Source organism: Gopherus flavomarginatus, chromosome 9 (genome assembly GCF_025201925.1).
Source record: "Gopherus flavomarginatus isolate rGopFla2 chromosome 9, rGopFla2.mat.asm, whole genome shotgun sequence".
Lineage (NCBI taxonomy): Eukaryota > Metazoa > Chordata > Testudines > Testudinidae > Gopherus > Gopherus flavomarginatus.
In genome coordinates, this window is record NC_066625.1 from 9,766,985 (window position 1) to 9,787,203 (window position 20,219).

The 20,219-nt window shown below is 49.3% G+C and overlaps 1 protein-coding gene across 2 annotated transcripts in view; it reads left to right on the forward strand.

Annotated features, from left to right (window-relative positions):
* MMD2 (monocyte to macrophage differentiation associated 2) overlaps positions 1–20,219 on the forward strand; it is a 49,168-nt gene that overhangs the window by 12,071 nt on the left and 16,878 nt on the right. For both annotated transcript variants that reach the window (XR_007776143.1, XM_050966604.1), the window contains exons 2-4: positions 12,763–12,844; positions 18,383–18,543; positions 20,009–20,083. Coding sequence is in view for 1 of the 2 variants with exons in the window: in XM_050966604.1 (XP_050822561.1) it covers positions 12,763–12,844; positions 18,383–18,543; positions 20,009–20,083 (318 nt within the window). In the remaining variant the exon portion in view is untranslated. The remainder of the gene's footprint in view (positions 1–12,762; positions 12,845–18,382; positions 18,544–20,008; positions 20,084–20,219) is intronic.

The following is a 20,219-nucleotide window of genomic DNA, read 5'->3' on the forward strand; positions in this document are numbered from 1 at the left end:
TCGTACTTCAGAGGGGTTAGGGTACCTATCCACTCACTAAATCCCAGCCGTCTATATACAGATTGTGTGTGTGTGTGTACATTGTATGTGTAAGGTTGCCAACTTTCTAGCTGCACAAAAAAGGAACACCCTAGCCCTGCCTCTTCCCCCCCTGCTCACTACATTCCCCTCCCTCGGTGGCTCACTCCCCCACCCTCACTCACTGTCACTGGGCTTAGGTGAGAGGTTAGGATGACAGAGGGAGTGAGGGCTCTTACTAGGGGTGCGGGCTCCAGGCAGGGGCCAGAAATGAGAGGTTCACGGTGCGGGAGGAGGCTCCAGGCTGGAGTAGGGAGTTGGAGTGCGGGAGAGGGTGAGGGCTCCTGCTGGGGGTGGGGCTGGGGATGAGGGGTTGGGGTGCAGGAGGGGACTCCAGGCTGGGGAGGTGGGACATGGACAGAGATCAGGGGACTGAGGCCACAGCTGGGAGTGAGCATGGGACAAGGAGTGGAGCCCCAGTAGGGGTCAGCAGCCAGGATCCCATGTGTAAGGCCAAGAGCAGAGCCTCAGCTGTGCAGATAGGCACGGGGCCCCGGGCATGGGGCCAGCAGCCGGGCCCCAGGAGCGGAGGCCTGGGAGCGGGGGTGGGGCCAGCTTGGGGACCCGAGCCCCTCCCGCCCACAGGTGAGGTGAGAGGTTGGGGGGTGGAGGGCCAGGAGCAAGGCATAGGTGCGGGAAGCACCCCCCGCATCCCTACTTCCCATGCCTATGCTGGCACCGTGCTGCACGCGCCCTGGAAGCAGCAAACAGCCAGGAGGTCCAGGTCCTAGGCGGGGGGGCCAGAGACTCCACAGGCTGCTTTTGCTCTCAGGCATCGCTCCCCGACTCCCCAGCCAATGGAAATGCAGAGCCGGTGCTCAGGGCAGGGGCAGTGCGTGGAGCCCCACGGCTCCCCTGTCTAGGAGTCAGACCTGCTGGCTGCTTCTGGGACGCAGCGTGGTGCCAGCCAGGACATGTAGGGACTAGCCTGCCTTATCACCACAGCACCACCGACCAGACTTTTAACGGTCTGGTTGGCGGTGCTGACCAGAGCAGCCAGGATCCCTTTTTGACAGGGCATTCTGTCGGAAACCGGACACCTGGTCACCCTATGTGTGTGATTGTGTATATGTGTATATGTATTGTTGCTCCCTGGGCCTGAGCAATTAGCCATTACTCAGGGCCTTGCAGGGTTGGTTCTGCTAGGGAGAAAAAAATCAGTAATGTGAGTCAGGTATAGTCATGGTTTATGATTTTGTTTATTTACAAAGAATTTACACAAAGTCCTGTTTCCCTGAACACAGTCAAAACAAACAACAGCAGGAAGCTTCCTTACTCAGAAATCCCCCTGGGTGCCACTCCAGCAAGCTCTGTGCCCAAGAAGTTCTGTCTCTCTGCTTCCTTTCTGGGTCACACTCATGCCACTCCTCCTGGCTTTCTCTCGCTCTGAATAAACCAATCACGTAGGCCCTGAATTTGGAACCAGGGAAACCCCTCAATCTGCTCCATTTAGTCTGACTCGCCATATAGCCTAGTCCTTGGGCAGTAGACCTCTGCTGTTTATATTGCTTGAACTGTTCCCGATTGAGCCTGAAAGAGTGTTTGTCTTTGGACCCAAGACTCACCATTTAGTTTCTTAGCACCCTTTTGCATAAATATACATTGGGTGTGTTATGTGCTATTGTTTAACATTTATATTGTAGTAGCGCCCACAGGCCCCAGTCAGGGTTGAGATCCCACTGTGCTAGGCTGTGTATAAACACATGAAAATACGCACCCCCAGCCCTGAAACATGTGCCATCTAGGAAGATAAGTGATCTAGATAACTAGTCTTTTGTGTTTCCATTTTTCAGACTCACTCTGCTCCCACCGGAAAGTTGCCAGTCCTTTTGTTACACTAAAAAAGCAGAGAGAGAGAATGCTTTGTTCCCTCACACCCACCTTCCCAACACACACCCACTCTGCCCTTGTGCATGATGCTTCCATCTGAAATGCACGCTGGAATCAGTCCAAAAGCTGAAAGAGGAAAGTGGGTAGCAGGTTGAATTCCACCCAGGGGAAATGGATTGTAAAACCAAGAGCAGATTTAGTGTCTTTTTTCCTCCCAACATGGAGGACAAAGGAGGATGGAAGTTGTATTTAAAGTGTAGGACACACAAGGCTGAACTTTCCGAACCTGGATTGCCATATGTGCGCGTAGGAGCGGGGAAAGTAGCACCCAGAAGCAGAGAAGCAGGCACTGGGTACAACACGTACAGATATGTAGGCATGTGTGGGTGTTTCTGCAGATGGCAGAACTGGATGGGGTTAGAATTACAGTTTGCATTTGTAAGTTTCAGTGGGAAAGCTTTCCCTGTAGCCTGGTAAGAAAGTAAACCAGGTATTTTAGAATTTTTATAGTACTGTACAGTCATTTGGTTTGGGCAAAACATGTTACTGCAGAGCTTGGGGTCTTGATCTAGGGGATACAAACAGGTGTCCAAAGGTTGCACCCACCATGCCCTTCCCCTGTACCCAAATGGGAGACAATGTCGGCTAGATGGGAGAGGGGGTCCCAGTATGGAAAAGGGTCAAGGACCATTGCTATAGAGTCCTCTCTGCAGAAGACGCTAGTTGCCAAGGTCTGAAGTTGCTCACCCATAGAGGGCATCTAACTCAGTGGGTTTGGCCAGCCAAATCATCCTGCACGTTGAGCACTGGCTGTGTTGCTTGTAATGATGTGCTAAACTCTCAGGAAGCAGCCTAATTACACGCTAGGGAGGAGAACGGGGACCGAATCCTATTACTAGGTCCTGTAGCTGGATCATTAGAAGATTACATGTCAAAAGCGTAGCATGAGCCAGGGTCCAGCTTACAGGAATTCACCCAGTGGACAGGCACCGTGGCATGAATACACACAGACAGTGCTCAAGCCTGGGATTTTGGTCCTGGAACTCTCCTGTGTTAGCACAGGACGCGTGGTCTTGATCATTGCTTAGGCGAGAGCTGGGGAAGAGAGGATGACTTGCTGTAGACAGGGGAGACTGGGAAGCCAGGAAGGGCAGAGACGTAGGGTTGTCAACCTATTTCAAAATTAAGGGACTGTTTTCTTAGCACCCTCACCCCAGTATTATTATTATCATCATCATTCTTATTAATAATAACACTAAGCAGTACTCACCTACCCTACATACCCTGGGGTATTTCTTGCTGCTTTTTGCAGCACTCAGCAACTCCCAATCTTGTTGCACAGAGATGAAGCAATAAGGGACCTCCCTTGTAATAAGGCCAGAGAGGGACTTCCTGGCATTGGTGATATCATCTGTCAGAGGCCATTACTTTCTCTGTCTCTTGCTTCGCAATGAGACGCTGTCACTGAGCTGATCGGGGCTGGATTTATTTGTCAGTTCCATTATGATTTCTGGAGTGAGTGTGATGGATGAGTGAGTGTCAGGAAAGAGGCTAAAGAATAATCCTCTTTATTAGTTCTGAAGAACCTTGAGGGCTGCTGGGTGTTGGCCAGGGGAGGGGCAGTCAGTACCTGTTTGCTCTGACAAAGCTCAGGGGATGAAATTAAAGATGGGCCAAAATGAGAGAATCTAGATGTTCACCACTAGTTTAAAGTGGTTGCCTTTGAGGTCCTTGCCAAACGGCACCTCACCTGCTGCCCACTCATGTGACTTTTCCAGACCTCTCTAGCCCGCCACGTTGTGGTGTTCAGTAACCACGCCCAGCTGAGTTGTCGGAGAGAACAAGACGCATTTGTCCTCCTGGCAAGGGCCCTAGTCCCATCTCTCACCAAGAGATTTTTCTAGCCACCTGCAGCCTGGAGAACCATGTGCGAGGGATTTTTATGAGCACTTTGCGGGGAAGCAGGGGGGACTGGTTAACTCTCATATGGCTTCCCCACAGGTGTATAATGTGTGCACCCCAAGCTTTATATCACACTAATCACCTCTGAATAGGAATATACGTAGTTCTCATATAACACTTTTCATCACTAGACCTCAAAAAATGTTACAAAGAAAGTCAGCATCATTATCCTCCTTTTCAGATGGGGAAACTGAGGTACAGAAATGTGAAGTGACTTGGCCACAGTCACCCAGGAGGTCAGTGCAGAGCAGTCCCCTGAGTTCCTGTCCAGTGCCCTGGCCACGGAACCACACTCCCTCACACTGTTTGCTCTTGGTCCACCTCATGTGCATATATTTAAATGGATGTTTTGTCAGCATAAATCTGAGATGGACACACTATACACTACTAGGGGAGCCATGTCTGAGTGGTGCAGCTTCTCCCACGCAAGTGCATATAAACCTTTACCTCACATGCCATGTTGTGTTCCGTTTATGCCTTGGGGAGTGTGCGAAATCTCAGTGCTTCAGATCCAGGAGCCTCAGATCATCCACCTGAGTCTTCAAGCTCCCAGAGGCTCTCACGCTCCACCTAACGTCTAAAATCTGGTTTTAAACCGCTTTCCTCTCTACGCTGCAAACAGCAAGAGCCAGAAAGCAGCTCACAGGTCTGCATGATGCTCAGAGCATCCTCATTCTTGGATGACATGGAGTAAAAACACAGCGGGAGAGGGGGGATGAATATGGGAAGTCAGCTCTGGATTTTCCTTTGATTCTGCAGGACAAGATTCTCTTTGTGCTGGCGTCCAGAGTTGTGGGCATGAGGTTTTTTGCAGCTTGCTTTCTGGCAAATGGGGCCAGGATCAGACAGGCCTGAAGGAGGGCAGTGGGAAACCCTCTGGCAGCAGTTAACAACCTGTGCATATTAATTCTGGCAAAGGCTGCCATCCTCCCATTTAGGACTGACAGCTCCACAAAGCTCAGCTAACTATCTGCCAGAAGCAGCCACTAGAGAGAAAAAGGGGCTGGCAGCCCTCTTGTTCAATTGCTGATGGTTATCTGTAATGGGGTGCAGCACGGGAGGAAACAGAGTCTTCAGTCTAATGGCTTGTCTACACAGGCTGTTATTCTGGAATAGCTGCTCCTGATTAGCTCCATGCGTGCATGCTCTTATTCTGGAATAAGAGTGCCTTGTTCTCATTTAATTTAATCCATTAAATTAATTTGGAATAAGGCACTCTTATTCCAGAATAAGAGCATGCACGCATGGAGCTAATCAGGAACAACTATTCCAGAATAATGGCCTGTGTAGACAAGCCATTAGACTGAAAAAGTCCAAGATCCATTTAATCCAGCCAGCAGCTCAGGTGTAAGGCTCTGATGGCTGTACTTCCGCAGGAGCGGGCAGTGCTTCAGCAGGGCAGCCCTGCAAAGAATGTACTGTAGGAAGTAGTAGAGGGAGGGTGCAGTGTGGAGCTCACAAAGCTGATGGTAGAAATTCTGCTGGAGGCTCCTTCAGCTCACCAGACTCGAGGCAAGTTGTTGTGGGTGAGGTGGGGAGATAGGGTGGAATCAGGCTTAGATGATGGATTTGGCCCATTTGGCAGCAGGGTCCATGAGGGAAAGACTGGAGCAGGGAGAGCACTGGGACTATAAGCGCTTCGGGGCAGGGGTTGTCTCTCTCTTGTGTACAGCGCCTAGCGCAGTACAGTCATGGTCCATGACTGGGTTGCTAGGCACTACTGCAATGCAATGAATAATGATGGGATCAAAGGCAAGAGCTGGGAGATGGAGGAGACAGGACTCTTTCATTTTGTTTTCACCGGGGGAGCTAGACTGGAGGATAAAGCACGTAAATGTCTGCAGGTCCCGGCAATGGAAAGCCCATGGGGGAGGCTGCAGTGGGGGAGAATATCAGCAATCTCCCCAATTGCAGGACTCCCGGGCAGACCAAAACATGGCTGGTGCTGGCTGGGATCCAGCTGTGGCTATTGTGGCTGGGAGAAGCACCCAGCTATCACAGCCTCTCACCTTCCTCGAGCAGCTGGGTTCCCATTTTGACCCTGGTGGAAATTAAAGCTGTTCCCCCCAGGGAGCCATCCCACCACTCACCCTACTCCGTACCACAGCAGGCCCAGCCATCGCAGGGGTGTGTGCGTTATCAGCACGTGCCAAGGGCATCATACACTTTGCAGGATCAAGCTCGCAGTACAAAGAGGAGCTGGGTAGGAGGATAGGGTTTGTGAGCAGTATGGAGTCTGAGGAGGACACAGTACAGTCAGAACAGCCTATTTTCATTTGAACAGGCACATTCAGGTGCTGCATGTTCTGATCATCTAGATATCACTAATTGCACCTGGTCAGAAGGCACTTCGCTTTGTCCGATCAATGCAACCAGCCCAGCAGCTGCTAGGAAGTCCATTCAGAATGCCCCATGGAGCATGCACTGGAAGGTGCTTGGGGAGTGGCTACTTGATTTGCTGCTGCAGAGCCCAGGAGACATCCTCTCCATTCCCTGGAGTTTCTGGCAAGGAAACTGCAGGCATTGGTTTGCATGAGGCCTGTAAGGGGAGACAGACTTTTCTGATTTGTCGGGGCTGAGGAGAGAGACCCTGTGGGATGAGGAGAACAACCTAGGAGAGAGAGGGACCATGACAGTGCATAGTTACTTTGAAACTGCAGTGAAACCAAAGCCACCCTGGATTAGAGCGGATGAATCCCCAGGGGTTAAAAGCTCAGTCTGTGGGCATGCCAATGTGTATCAACATGTAGGCAGAGCAAATGGGAAATCATCTACATGATCCAAACTCCAGCCTTGCAGCTCGCTAACTTTAAGCAGTGAAGAAGCAGCTCACCGGAGGGTCAGTCTTTCAAAGGCACAATTTTGTGCCTGCTCAGCTCCCAAAGAGCTTTCAAATCTGTCAGGCTCCTCAATTCTCCTTTGAACACAACCTTGCAAAAGGGCAAAATCTATTGCCTCTCCCTTCCCAGGATGCGAATGGGGTCTTATTTATAGGTTTGCCTGGGGCGTTACAGACAAGTCCTTGGCCCAAAGCATTCCGTCTACAACATTCTAATTTAAATGTACCACAGCGAGGCATGACAGTGAACAAAGGGAGTGAGAGGGGATGAGAGTGGGAAAATCTAACTGTAAGTCAAAAAAGGCTATCCCAGGCAAATGAATATATAGAAATTTATAAGGCTACGTAAGCCCCCAATCAAATACAGGCCTATTAGATGGAACACACAGTGGTCAGATTCTGCTTTCAGTTCCATTGTTACATAAGTCCAGAACAACTTGCCTGACATTAATGGAGTTACTTTCCATTCCCATTGGTGTCCCTGAGCGCAGTGACAGGCAATTTGACCAACTGGGAAGTTAGGTACCTGTGTTGTATTCCTTGTGGAGTTTTTGACAGGTCTTAGTCAGTAAATCTAGTTTCCCCATAGGACCATGGGCCTTTCCAGCCAAGTCAGCTGTTTGGCAGTGTTTAGGACTTTACAGGAGGGAGGGGGGAGGATCGGAGAAGAGGTGGGGCAGGGGTGGGGACTTGGGTGAAGGGGGTGGAATAGGGGTGCGGACGTTGGAGAAGGGGTGGAATTGGGGTGGGGCAAGGGTAGTGCAGGTGCAGGGCCAGGGGCGGGGGTGGGTTCAAGCAACCACCGGGAACAGTGGAAATCGGCACCTATGGTGGTGGGAGGGATAATCCTGTTGCTGTAGTTAATCCACCTCCCCGAGAGGTGATAGCTAGGTTAATGGAAGAAACCTAGCGCTGCCTACACTGGGGGTTAGGTCGGCATAGCGACATCTCTCAGGGGGATGGATTTTTCACACCCCTGAGAGACACAGCTATGCTGATGGTAGGTTTTTGGTGTAGACCAGCCCCTAGCGATCCCGGAGACCCAACCGTCTCTCTGACAGGTGGATTACCTACACCGATGGGAGAACCCCTCCTCGTGGTGTCGATAATTTCTATGCTGAAGGGCTACAGAGGCCCAACTGAAGCACTGCTGCTGAGCCACTGTAGTGGTTTAAGTGTGGACGTACCCTAAGGGAGGAGGAAACAAAGGCTTTGTCTACACTAGCGCTTTTGTTGGCAAAACTTTTGTCAGTTGGGATGTGGAAAAAAAACCCCACACCCCAATCGACATAAGTTTCACTGACAGAAGTGCCGGTGTGGACAGTACTATGTTAGCAGGAGACGCTCTCCCGCCAACATAGCTACTGGTGCTCGTTGGGGCTGGTTTAATTATGCCAGTGGGAGAGCTCTCTCCCGCCCGCACAGAACCGCTACACAGGAGACCTTAGCAGTACAGCTGTGCTGCTGTAAGGTCCGTAGTCTAGACATAGTCAAAAATGTGAAGGCAAGAAAGAAAAGAGAGAGAGAGAGAAGTAGAAGAGATGAGAGAGGGAAATAAATACACAAAACCACAGCCTTGGCTACCTCAGGGGAGGAAGGTGGCAAAATTAAGCCATTGGTCTGTTGTGAAGTTACATCTGGTCTCTTGGGTTATAAGAACCTAGATAGACTGACCAGAGCTGGATTTCCAGCAAATCCCAGCTCCCACTCCCAGGCCCTTAACCCATGCAGTCCTCTTGCCTAGCTACACCGTTTATGTGTGTGTGCGTGAGGATATCCTTACACGCTGGTATTCAGTTCTGCCATTCCCAGACATTTACTTCCCTGCCCAAGTTCGAAAGGCGCACTCCGCCCCGTGCCAAGGGGCTGTGGGAATCGGTGTGACCCGTGCCCCTGAGGTCACCCTCCCTTTTATTATTATTATTAAAAATAATAACAATCAGTAGAGTCGGCATGGGCAAGAGACAAAGCGAGGTTTTGGGTTTTTTTAAAAAATTTCCTCGTGCATGTTTCCATGGAAACTGTGACATCACCGCAGAACCATGAACGTCTGGGCCGTGCAGAAAGGATTAAAAAATAAAAGAAAGAAAGGAAGAAATAAAAGCACCCATATGGGGTTTCAGTGAGGCTCTGGACAGTTACCTAGCAACGGTACAGTAAAATAATGTCCTGTTGTTGGAGAGAGATTGTTACAGGATGTTGGGAAGGAATGTGAACAAAATCCAGGCTCAGGCAGGGAATTAACAGGGCCAGAGTCTCTTTGTTTGCTGGGGCCTGGCTCAAGGGGCTTATTAAAGCCTATTAGTGAGACTAATAAACAGGGCCAGGGAAGCTGAGTAGTAAATGCACCCATGTGTGTCCCACAAGAGTAGCCTCAACTGAACAGAACAGGCCTAGGTCTCAGTGACAGGGTTGATCCAGGTTGGTCAGTTCAGCATTGATTTATTTTTATACAAACCAGATCTAACCATGGCAGTGAGACCAGGCTGTGAGCCATCTGTGTTAGACGCTGGGATTTCTTGCCTGGGTGTGAAGGGGTTAATCTTCCCCTGGGTTTGTTCAGCACCTAGGAACTAGAATCGTGTAATCATAGGGTTAGAAGAGACCACTAGGGTCATCTAGTCTAACCTCCTGCCAAGAAGCAGAGGGGCCTTTCAGTCCTACCATTGGGCCTGGACTGGGTGATGCAGAACTGAGCTATTCCAGAAGGCAAATTCCCAGGCAAGCCAGGGGAACATGCCAGCAGCTACACCCCTTAGGCAGGTGCAGCGTGCACTCCTCTCTATGGCTGGCCCACTCTGCTAGCCAGTGGAGGGGAAAAACATAGGTCATGGCTCCATCTCCTTCCCACCTGACAGCACCTACAGGAGCACTGCTCGGGTGCTGCTATTGCACTCAAGTGAACATGCAAGTGAGCACTTAGTGTGGCTGTGTGTTCCTATAGTGACTGGCCCCAGCAAAGATAAATCCTGCTACGAGGTGACACTAAGAGTTAGATTCCTTTGGCTGAAGCGGCATGGACTGAAGTGCTGGTTCTGAATGCTGAAGGTTCAGCTCCTGCTGATGACCATGATATCCCTACCATGTTACATCTCGGTGCTGCAAGATCGTAACGGATGCTACCACGTAATGAAGCCTCAGTGCTGGAGCTTCTTTGCTGCTATGTTTCAGCACAGCATCCATGAGAGTCAGGTCCCTAGGCATAGGATCCTGGGGCATGACACTGCCCTAGCAGGATACAAGGAACTCCCATTGGCTTCGATGGGGCTTACTCGTACACAGCTAGGGCAGAATAGGTACCTTAGTTGCTGTTCTGTAGGTCTCTGTGTGCTGACCTGTAATATACCAGAAATAACATAGTCATGTCTCTCTGCTGGAGATTCCCAGATACGGTGATCTAATATTGTAGAGGTGTCTCAATATTTAATAAGCAGGGGCGGGTCTAGCTTTTTTGCCAGTGCAAGCACAGCAGGCAGGCTGCCTTCGGTGGCTTGCCTGTGGGAGGTCTGTTGGTCCCGCTGCTCCAGCATACCCACCGCTGAATCTGTGGGACCAGCAGACCTCCCGCAGGCAAGCCGGCGAAGGCTGCCTGACTATCACCCTCTCAGGGACCAGCAGGGTGCCCCACACAGCTTGCTGCCCCAGGCACGTGCTTGGAGTGCTGGTGCCTGGAGCAGCCACTGCTAATAAGTGTTGCTGCAAAGGACAAACAGCTGTTTCTTCCTCAAAAAACTCTTAAAATAGTGCTGTATTTGCCAGGGAAGAGTAGCCGGCTAGTTTACCTAAACCCCAATAGGATACTTTGCTCTAGATATGCTTAGCAGGTCAAATTCCACGCTCAGTTTCACCTGTACAGTCCCCATTGACCTTGCTGGCAGCGGCATGGTATAACAGCACATGTTGACCTTTCTACTTCTGGTTTTCTGTGGACTAGGATCATTCTTAATAGGGCATTGCCCTGACATGATGTGACATCCCAGAGTCATGCTGTGGATGAAGGACACAACTGTGACAGTAGAGATGCAATTTAGACACCATTAGCACTTGAACACTTATTCTGTAGATGACAGTAACACCAAGTGCTCCACTCCTTAGCTCAATCCCTTTGATTAGGGCAATAGCTTTGATTAGGCCATGCCCAAGTATGAACCCTACACTTTGTCCAACCTTCATTGTCTTGGATATGTTTTTCACTATGGATACACATTTGTCTACTCTATCATGCTGAAGTTCAGCATGATACACCTAGCAACTGACAAGTCCCAATGCTATTTCTTTATCTAGGGGAGGAGAGATAGCCTGCTTAAACCCAGGGTTGTGAGTTCAATCCTTGAGGGGCTCTTAGGAATCTGGGGCAAAATCAGTACTTGGTCCTGCTAGTGAAGGCAAGGGGATGGACTCAATGACCATTCAAGGTCCCTTCTGGTTGAAGGGGATAGGTATAGCTCCAATTTAAAAAAAATTTTTTTGTGCAGTTCCAAGATTGGCCTGTGGAAGGAGCTAGCACACAGAAATAGGCCCTGGCCCAGCAAATCCAAGTGGGACTCAAAGATCCAGAACACACTCCCTGGTCCACACTACAGCGTTAAATCGATTTAAACAGCGTTAAATCGATTTAACGCTGTACCCGTCCACACTACAAGGCACTTTAAATCGATTTTAAGGGCTCTTAAAATCGATTTCTGTACTCCTCCCCAACGAGAGGAGTAACCCTAAAATCGATATTACTATATCGATTTAGGGTTAGTGTGGACGGAAATCGAAGTTATTGGTCTCATTCTTTTACTGAGCTACCCAGAGTGCACTGCTCTGGAAATCGATGGTAGCCTAGGACCATGGATGCACACCACCGAATTAATGTGCCCTAGTGTGGACGCGTAAAATCGATTTTATAAAACCAGTTTTATAAAACTGGTTTTAATAATTTCGATTTTATGCTGTAGTATAGACGTGGCCATACACATACAAGCAGTTTTCTCTCTCTCTTCTCCTGGCCTCCTCATTCCAACCCTGAGCTCAGACAGTTGGCAGTCATGTCCACACAGTGCCTCTTTATTTTAGTCTTTCAGCACTCGACCCTCCTTCCTGACAGAGCTGGGTGATGACTCATAAAATAACAAGTGCATCTTAGGGGTTTGTGTGCAAATATTTGAGCTGTGCTCAGTTTCCCTAGTTGGCAAGATGTCACTGGGTAGGGGAAAGACAGTCGCTGTCAACAGGGCCAGAGGAATTATAGGGGACACCTCTTCTGATCTTCCCTCTTTAGGAGCACTAGCACATGCCATTTCTCTACATCTCAGTGTCAGCATCCCCTGGAGTGGCCTCTTGCTGGCTGAGTTTCAGTCTTGCATAGCAGCAGCCTGTTGGCCCAGGATCCTCCCCACACATGGCATCTCGTGGGCACATGTAGCCATTGGAAGTGAGTGCAGCTCGGAGGTGGTTGTCCAGCATAGGGAAAGTGTCCACCCAAGAAACTACTTGCCTGACACACTAAAAAATCTTAAGCCAGCCATGGGTGGGAGTGCGCACTGCATCAGAGACCGAAGCTCGAGGTGATCTTGCAACTCCTGCTTCCGTGGCCAGTGGGGGCTGTTGCAACGTGACAGCACGGGGTGAAGGGTGCAGGATGAATAGAAAGGTGAGTGCAGCGGTGTGTGAGCAGAGAGGGTGCAGTCATCAGCCTCTTCAGACACTGCTGGGACCAGACCTGGACTTAGGGTGACATTAGGCAACAATAGTTAGCCTGGCAATTGTACTTAGGAACCCCTGTGAGGTCAGGGGGTGCAGGAACATACACTCAGCTGCTCCCAGTGAGCTCTAGGCCTGCACATGAATGCTGCTCTGCAGAACCCGTCACAGAGCACTGGCAGCACTAGAATTGGAGCAGTAACACTTCAAGGCTGGGATTGGGTTACCTGAAGGGCGCCAGCGCGCAGCACCTGCCAGAACCCAATCCCAAGTGTAACTGATCCGACATTATCAATAAATGATTTGTGGCCCTGGCCCAGGACTCCGCCCTCTGACCCTGCTTCTCTCCCGGTTTCTCATTCAAGGTTTATGAATCATAGGGTCCCGTCCAACCGGAGATACCAGCCAACGGAGTATGAGCACGCAGCGAACTGTGCCACGCACGCCGTGAGTCACCTTTGCATTGCCTTGGGGGGTGGGGCGGCACATTGGGCGGGAAGGAGAGGTGTATGGGTCTCGGCTCCCATTGTGTTCCCAGAATGGAAGACAAAGCTGGGGCTTGCTCCACTCCCTGTTCCCTTACACATGCGTTCAGGAACCATCACGGGTTGAATGTAAATTACATTTAGGGTTGCATCTTCTGACTGGAGCTCAAGGGCTGGGATGTGCCCAGCTGACACCTGGAGTCTGCACACCCAGTCGCTGCACATGCATATGCCCCGTAGTTTGTTTGCAGGAGCTCGCCACATCTCCTTTGGTCTCTGGTGGCTTTTAAGGAACAGTCAGGGCTCATTGTAAGTGACTCTTACCTGACACAGATAATCTTGAGTGGCAGTTTGGGTGAAAGTGATCATGAAATGATCAATTGCCCCATGCTAAGGAAAGGGAGGAATGAGAGTAGCAGAGTGAGGACAATGGACTCCAAAAAGAGCAGACTTTAAGGTTGAGGTGTTTAATTCCTATTTTACTTCAATTTTCACCAAAAAGGTTAATGGTGACCAGATACTCAGTACAATTACTATTAACAAGGGGGAAGGAACTCAAGCCAACGTAGGGAAAGAACAGGTTAAAGAATATTTAGATACATTAGATGTATTCAAGTTGGCAGGGTCTGATTAAATTCATCCTAAGAACTAAAGAACTAGCTGATGCAATCTCAGAACCATTACCAATTATCTTAGAGAACGGATGGAAGACGGGTGAGCTCCCAGAGGGCTAGGGAAGGGGGAACATAGTATCTATCTTTAAAAAGGGGAGCAAAGAGGAACCCTGGAATTACAGAGCAGTCAGGATACTAGAACAAATTATTAAACCATCAGTTTGTAAGCCCCTTAAGGATACTACGATTATAAGGAAGAGCCAGCATGAATTTGTCAAGGATAAATCATGCCAAACCAACCTATTTTCCTTCTTTGACAGGGTTACTGGCCTAGTGGTTGGGAGAAACAGTAGACATATGATATATCTTGGTTTTTGGTAAGGGTTTTGACACATGACAATCTCATAAGCAAATGAGGGAAATGTGATCTAGATGAATTTACTATAAGGTGGGTGGACAACTGGTTGAAAGACCATCTTCAGAGTAGTTATCAATAAGGCTACAATTTAATCAAGGGTATTTTTACAAAACTTATGGACGGGTCATGGACAAGAAACAAAAAATCACGGCCAATGACCTGTCCATGATTTATAACATAAATACCCCTGATTGAATCTTAGGAGGGAGACGCTGGAGGTGGGGGAGGGAGCCCGTGGCATCAGTGGCAGGGGGGGAAATCCCCGGGGGCCAGCGGCTGCTCCGGCCACCACCGAGGGTGGAACCCCAGAGGGCCAGTGGCTGCTCCGGCCACCGCCAGTGGGGAGCCCCAGGGCCAGCCGCTGCCCTGGCTACCCCCAGGACCACTGCTCAGGTGGTTCCCGGGGCCAGCCGCATCGGTCATTGCTCGGGCGATCCCCGGATCCAGCTGCCTGAGGCCACCAGAGCAGAGGCCAGTGTGGCTGGCTGCAGGGCTGCTCAAGTGGCTGTGTGGCTGCCAGGGCTGGTGTGGCTGTCCCCAGGGCCGCCTGAGCAGCTATACCCGGGGCCAGCTGCTTGGGTGGCCCAAAGGTTAGCCGCACCGGCTGCTGCAGAAGTCACAGAGGTCGCAGGAAGTCACAGAATCTGTGACCTCCATGACAAACATGGAACTCTAGTTATCAGTGGTTTACTGTTGAACTTAAAGGGTGACTATGGGGGGGGGGCCCTCAGGGATCAGTCTAGGTCTGGTACTCTTCAATATTTTCATTAATGACTTAGATAATGGAACAAAGAGCATGCTTAGAAAATTTGCAGGTGGCACCAAACTGGGAGAGATAGCAAGCACTTTGGAAGACAAGATTAGAATTCAAAAAGACCTTGACAAATTGGAAAATTGGTCTGAATTCAACAAGATGAAATTCAATTAAGATTAGAGCAAAGCACTGCACTTAGGAGGGAAAACTCAAACGCACAACCACAAAATGGGCAATAATTGGTTACCAGATGGTAGATGGGTAGATGGTCGCATGCTGAGGGGTTACAGTGAGTCACAGATTGAATGTAAGTCAACACGGTGATGCAGTTTCAAAAAAGGCTAATATCATTCTGGGGTGTCTGACGAGAAGCGTTGTATGTAAGACACAAGAGGTAATTGTCTTGCTCTGCTTGGCCTTGGTGAGGCCCCAACTGGAGTACTGAGACCAATTTTGGGCACCACACTTTAGGGAAGGTTTGGACAAATTGGAGAGAGTCCAGAGGAGAGCAACAAACACGATAAAAGGTTTTAAATCCTGACCTATTAGGAAAAGTAAAAAAAAAAAAAAAAAAAAAGAAAAAACTGGGCATGTTTAGTCTTGAGAAAAGAAAACTGAGGGGGGACCTGATAACAGTCAAATATGTTAAGGGCTGTTAGGAAGAGGACTGTGATAAATTGTTTTCCTTGTCCACTGAAGAAATAAAGGGCTTAATCTGCAGCAAGGGAGATTTAGGTTAGATATTAGGAAAAACTTTCTAATCCTAAAGGTAGTTAAACTCTGGAATAGGCTTCCAAGGGAGGTAGTGGAACCCCCATTGTTGGAAGTTTTAAAGACAGGTTGGACATACACCTATCAGGGATGGTCTAGATTTACTTGATCTGGACTTGGTGACTTCTTGTGGTCCCTTCCAGCCCTATGGTTCTAGGATTCTAAGATCTTGAAAGCAGTTTGAATGAGGGGACGGCAAGCAGGAGCTGTGGCTCCGATACTGACATAATGGGGGATGTGAGATGCTTTTATAACTGGCCTTTGTACATCCCTGCATCCAGTGATCAAAGTCGATTGGAACAGGATGGAGAGCTCCCATCCTGCCAGCCAAGGAGGAAGGGAAGCTATGGGGCAAACCCACTCCCCTGACCACTCTATTGCTTTGACCCCTGCCTGCTTCAAGGTGTTTTTTTTTTCCTCCACCCATTTTGCTTCATGTGGTGAAGTTATTTGGTTAGAAAACCAAAGTGTTTTGCAAAGAACTGCTCACGCTGGACAACCCTACGGTCTCCGTGAAAATGGAACATCCCTTTTTCACAGCAGGAGATGGCCGTTGTGGCAAGATAAGAGGGCCTGGCATTGTTGGGGAATGGAAGGATCTGATTGGCTGAGAGTGAGGTAAGTAAGGCAATAACATGTGGCAGGGCATGGCATGTAACATGAGGCTATCTCACCTCTGGTGCACGAGGTGGCACGAGGCTTCGCGTCCCCAGCACCGGAGGGATGGGGTGTGACCTTATAACCCCCGCTTGGGATGCTGAGTTATTTCTCTAAGTCTGGAAGTCAATTTTTAAGCCACGCCTGCTTTATGGGCCCAATCCCACAGCCCTGAGTCAAGAAAATCTCCCTCTGGCTGCAGGAGAATTCTGGAGGTGCTAGGACCAGGCAGGGCAGGACTCAGTTGCAGCATCTGATATTAGGAAGGTTTTTAGAGCACACGTCCTCGTGAAGAAGCCCTTGCCTTTTGGGAATGCTTCCCTATGACTTTGAAAATACATTGCGTTTCGGAGATTAGAGCCTGATCCAAAGTCAGTTGAAGCCAATGGGAAGACTCCCATTGGCTTCAATGGGCATTGGATAGGGCCTTAAATAAGGTGTAGAAAGGGCCTACAGATTGCAGGTGGCATCAGAATAAGAAACCTAAAGACACCGGTTCCAGGTATCTTCTCGCACGCCACTATTCTCTGGGGCTTTCTCAGGAGTTAAATGAAGGAGACAGAGCCTTGTTTTGGGCAGTTTCCATTCAAATGGCTGGCTCTGTGTTGCGTCTGGCAGACGGTGCATTCAGTAGCAATCAGATGCTTAGTATCAGGAAGAACTCCTTGAGATTGAGCTCTATGGAGTCATCTCTCCAAGAGAAGTGGTGGGAGCTCCATTGCATGGGATTGTTTAAAACTATACCAAGCAATGTAAGGAACTGATGGGGAGATAGGCAGGGCCGGTGCAAGGATGTTTCGCGCCCTAGGCTAAACTTCCACCTTGCGCCCTCCCCCATCCCCGAGCCCCCACCCTGAGGCGCTTCCCCCCGGCAGCAGCTCCCCCCCTTCCGTCCTGAGGCGCCCCCTCCCCCCGCCATATCAGCTTAGGCACCGCAAGCGTGGGAGGCGGGAGAAGTGAAGCAGCCACGGTGTGCTCAGGGAGGAGGCAGGGCAGGGGTGAGCTGGGGCGAGGAGTTCCCCTGCGTGCCGTCCCCTCCGCCTTATTTTCTGCAGGTGGCCCTCCCCGCGCTCCTCTGCCCCAGCTCCCTCCACCTACATGCCGGCGGCGACCTGGGTGGCCGAAGATCCGGCCGCCGCAGTCGCTGCTGAAGAAAATGCCACCTCCCAAATCCTAGCGCCGCCTAAATGGTTGCACCAGCCCTGGAGATAGGGTGGATGACCTGAGAAGCTTTCTCCAAATTTGAGTTCTGTGACTGAGTAGCAGAGTCAGGAGCTGAACACATCCCTGCAACTTCTGGGCTTTAGCCACTTGGCCATGCTCTGGAAGGTGTATGTGAACAGCTTAGGGAAGCTTTGGGCCCATGGCAGGTATATCAATTGGTCTTGTTTTTCTAAATCATGGTGAGAAACCCTTTCTTAGTCAGCAGACAGGCCCATGGACACCAGCCAATTGACTAGGCCATGCAGGACCAAATGGTGCAGTTATCACGTGATAACGCCATAGCTAGGAGCCAATCAGATTACTTCATTTTCCCAACACCCATTTTGAAAGCCCTAGACGACACCTTAGAAGCTCATGCATTTTGCATGGCTATGGGTGACCTGGTGGTTGTGCTGTTCCTCCAGGGGCATTCGCTAAGGTACAGACTGTTCAGCAGTTTTGACTAAGCAAATTCTGTTATTTATCCCCCTTCCCAGACCCCCAGGATAAATTGGGCAGGAAACCTCTTTTCTTAGATTTACAACAGGATCCTTTTCTTCCTGCTTGGTGGGAATGAGGAAAATGAAAAATAAAAGGAATGAAGGGAAATCTGTGATCTCTACGAACATCAGAGTAGAGAGAAGGGGTAGCGGGAGGGAGCTATCTTTGACATGTAATGCCCTAAGCCCCTTCCGCCCCCCACTGGGAGGGGCTGTCTCTGATCTCTACCCCTCTATGCCTCCGCTGTCCCATATGGGATGGGGACTTCCTGCACAACTCTAATCTCAAAAGTTTCCTGAGGCCCACACTTGGAGGGGGCTCTGCTCATAGTCTTCTTTGGCGGTGATGCTGGGGAATGGTGTACCTGTTGTGGCAAGTGGGGTCTGAAATCATGTAAATAATACAGAGCAGTGCCTGTCCCAGCCTCTGTCCCTCAGCTGGGCTGGACAGATTAATCCATAGATGAGGAACCATCTGAAAGGAAATCAGGGATAATAGTTATGCCATAGAATAGTTATTCTATAAAGGCCTTCTCTAAATGAATGAGCCAGAGATGGCCAATGGAGTTCTTCTCCCTTCCAGTTCTGGATCATCCCCAGCATCCTGGGCAGCTCCATCCTCTACATCCTCTCAGATGACCATTGGGAGACCATCTCAGCCTGGATATATGGGTTTGGCTTGTCTGGCCTCTTCACTGTCTCCACCGTCTTTCACACCATCTCCTGGAAGAAGAGACATCTCAGGTAGCAAAGCCATTTGTCACTACAGGTCCTGTTCTCTGGGGGCAAATAGAGAAGGGCTGTGAAGGCAGAGATAGAAACAGCCAGGTGACTAGGACCTCCTTGGCTCAGATAAAGAGCTAAAAATGACACACACACCCTCAGTATTTTTCTGATCACTTTGTGTGAGCTTCTGCCTCCCCATTAATCATGCCAGCACCTGTGCAACCTATTCTTCCCACATTCTCTTACTGAACACAGTCATTAGGGCTAGTTGAAAATGATCCCGTCAAACTGTTTATTAGCTCCGCTACCCACTAGCTAGTGTGGGTGCAATCCACTGCCTTCTCCTGGACAATTGGGAAATTGGGGTTTCAACTAAATGAAATAGTTCACAAAAAGTGTCTTCTTTCCGTAGAAAAATTATTTTCACTGAAAAATCTGATGCCCCAAAACTGAAATATTTTGGCCAAAAATAAAAAAAAATGAACTCAGAAATGCTGCTATGGTGCCTCATGGGAGTTGCAGATCAGTTGCCTGGTGTCCCCATTCTCCTCTATGGGCTAAGCTCCCATGATGCACTGTGGCTAGCAGTTCCCATGATGTACTATCTCTCCTCTCCAACAGGAGACACCTCGGTGCATCATGGGAGATGTTATCTGACTGGAGAACCTGACCTGTAGAGAAGGATGGGAGCAACAGGCACCCAAATCACAATCCCCATGTCACATCTCAGCAGAATTTCTACATTAAAGTATTTTGATTTTCAGACAAAATATTTATATATTTGAATTTTTACTTAAAAAAATCAGTTTTCCACATTAAAAAAATCAACCAATCTTAATATTCATTGTAAACTGGGGAAGAGATTAGATACTGAGATGATTCACGAACCTCTGGAGACCTAAGTTCTAGCCCAGTTTAGACATCAGTTATAATAAATCCTTACCTATTTGAGAGTTCTGTTTGCTGCTGTTCTGCACCATGTGGCCTCTCGGAGATGTCCTGATATCAGATCCTCATCTTCCACAGGCCCCTACTTCTCAAGAACTGTTAGTGGTTAGCCACCTCGGGCCTCTGACACACAGCTGAGCAGTTCTGATTCTTTCCAGTAGAGGGCAGTGGCTTGCACACAGTTCTGTATCTAGTTGATAGCAGAGTCAAATCAACCTGATCCCCTATGACCACTCAAAATATCCAGAGAAATGGGCTTGACTGGCGATCTCTGGTGACAGGAGACCCCTGCTAGCAGCAGAACAGGGATACTGCAGGTCAGTATCAAGGTGCAGAGGGGCAGAAGAAGCTTTGCACAGCACCATATCTAGTGCCCATCTGTGCTATCAAGTCTTTAAGAGTCATTATATTCATCTCATTGACCAATACGTTGCATCTTAGCATTTATTTAGTTTCCCAAGCAGATCCATTTGCTCCCCCCGGCCGGCTCAGCATGCTATAACTCCCTGCACGTGTTTGTCTGTCCCCTCTCTAGAACAGTGGAGCACTGCCTGCACATGTTTGACCGGATGGTGATCTACTTCTTCATAGCAGCATCTTATGCTCCCTGGTGAGTTCACTGTGTAATAGCAGGCTGGTCTCTCTCGGGGTGGATAAGAAGGAATTCAGAAAATAGTCTCACACTTTACCTCCCGATTAAAAATTTTAAAAAATTAAAAATCCATTTTGAAGCAAAAGTCCCACTC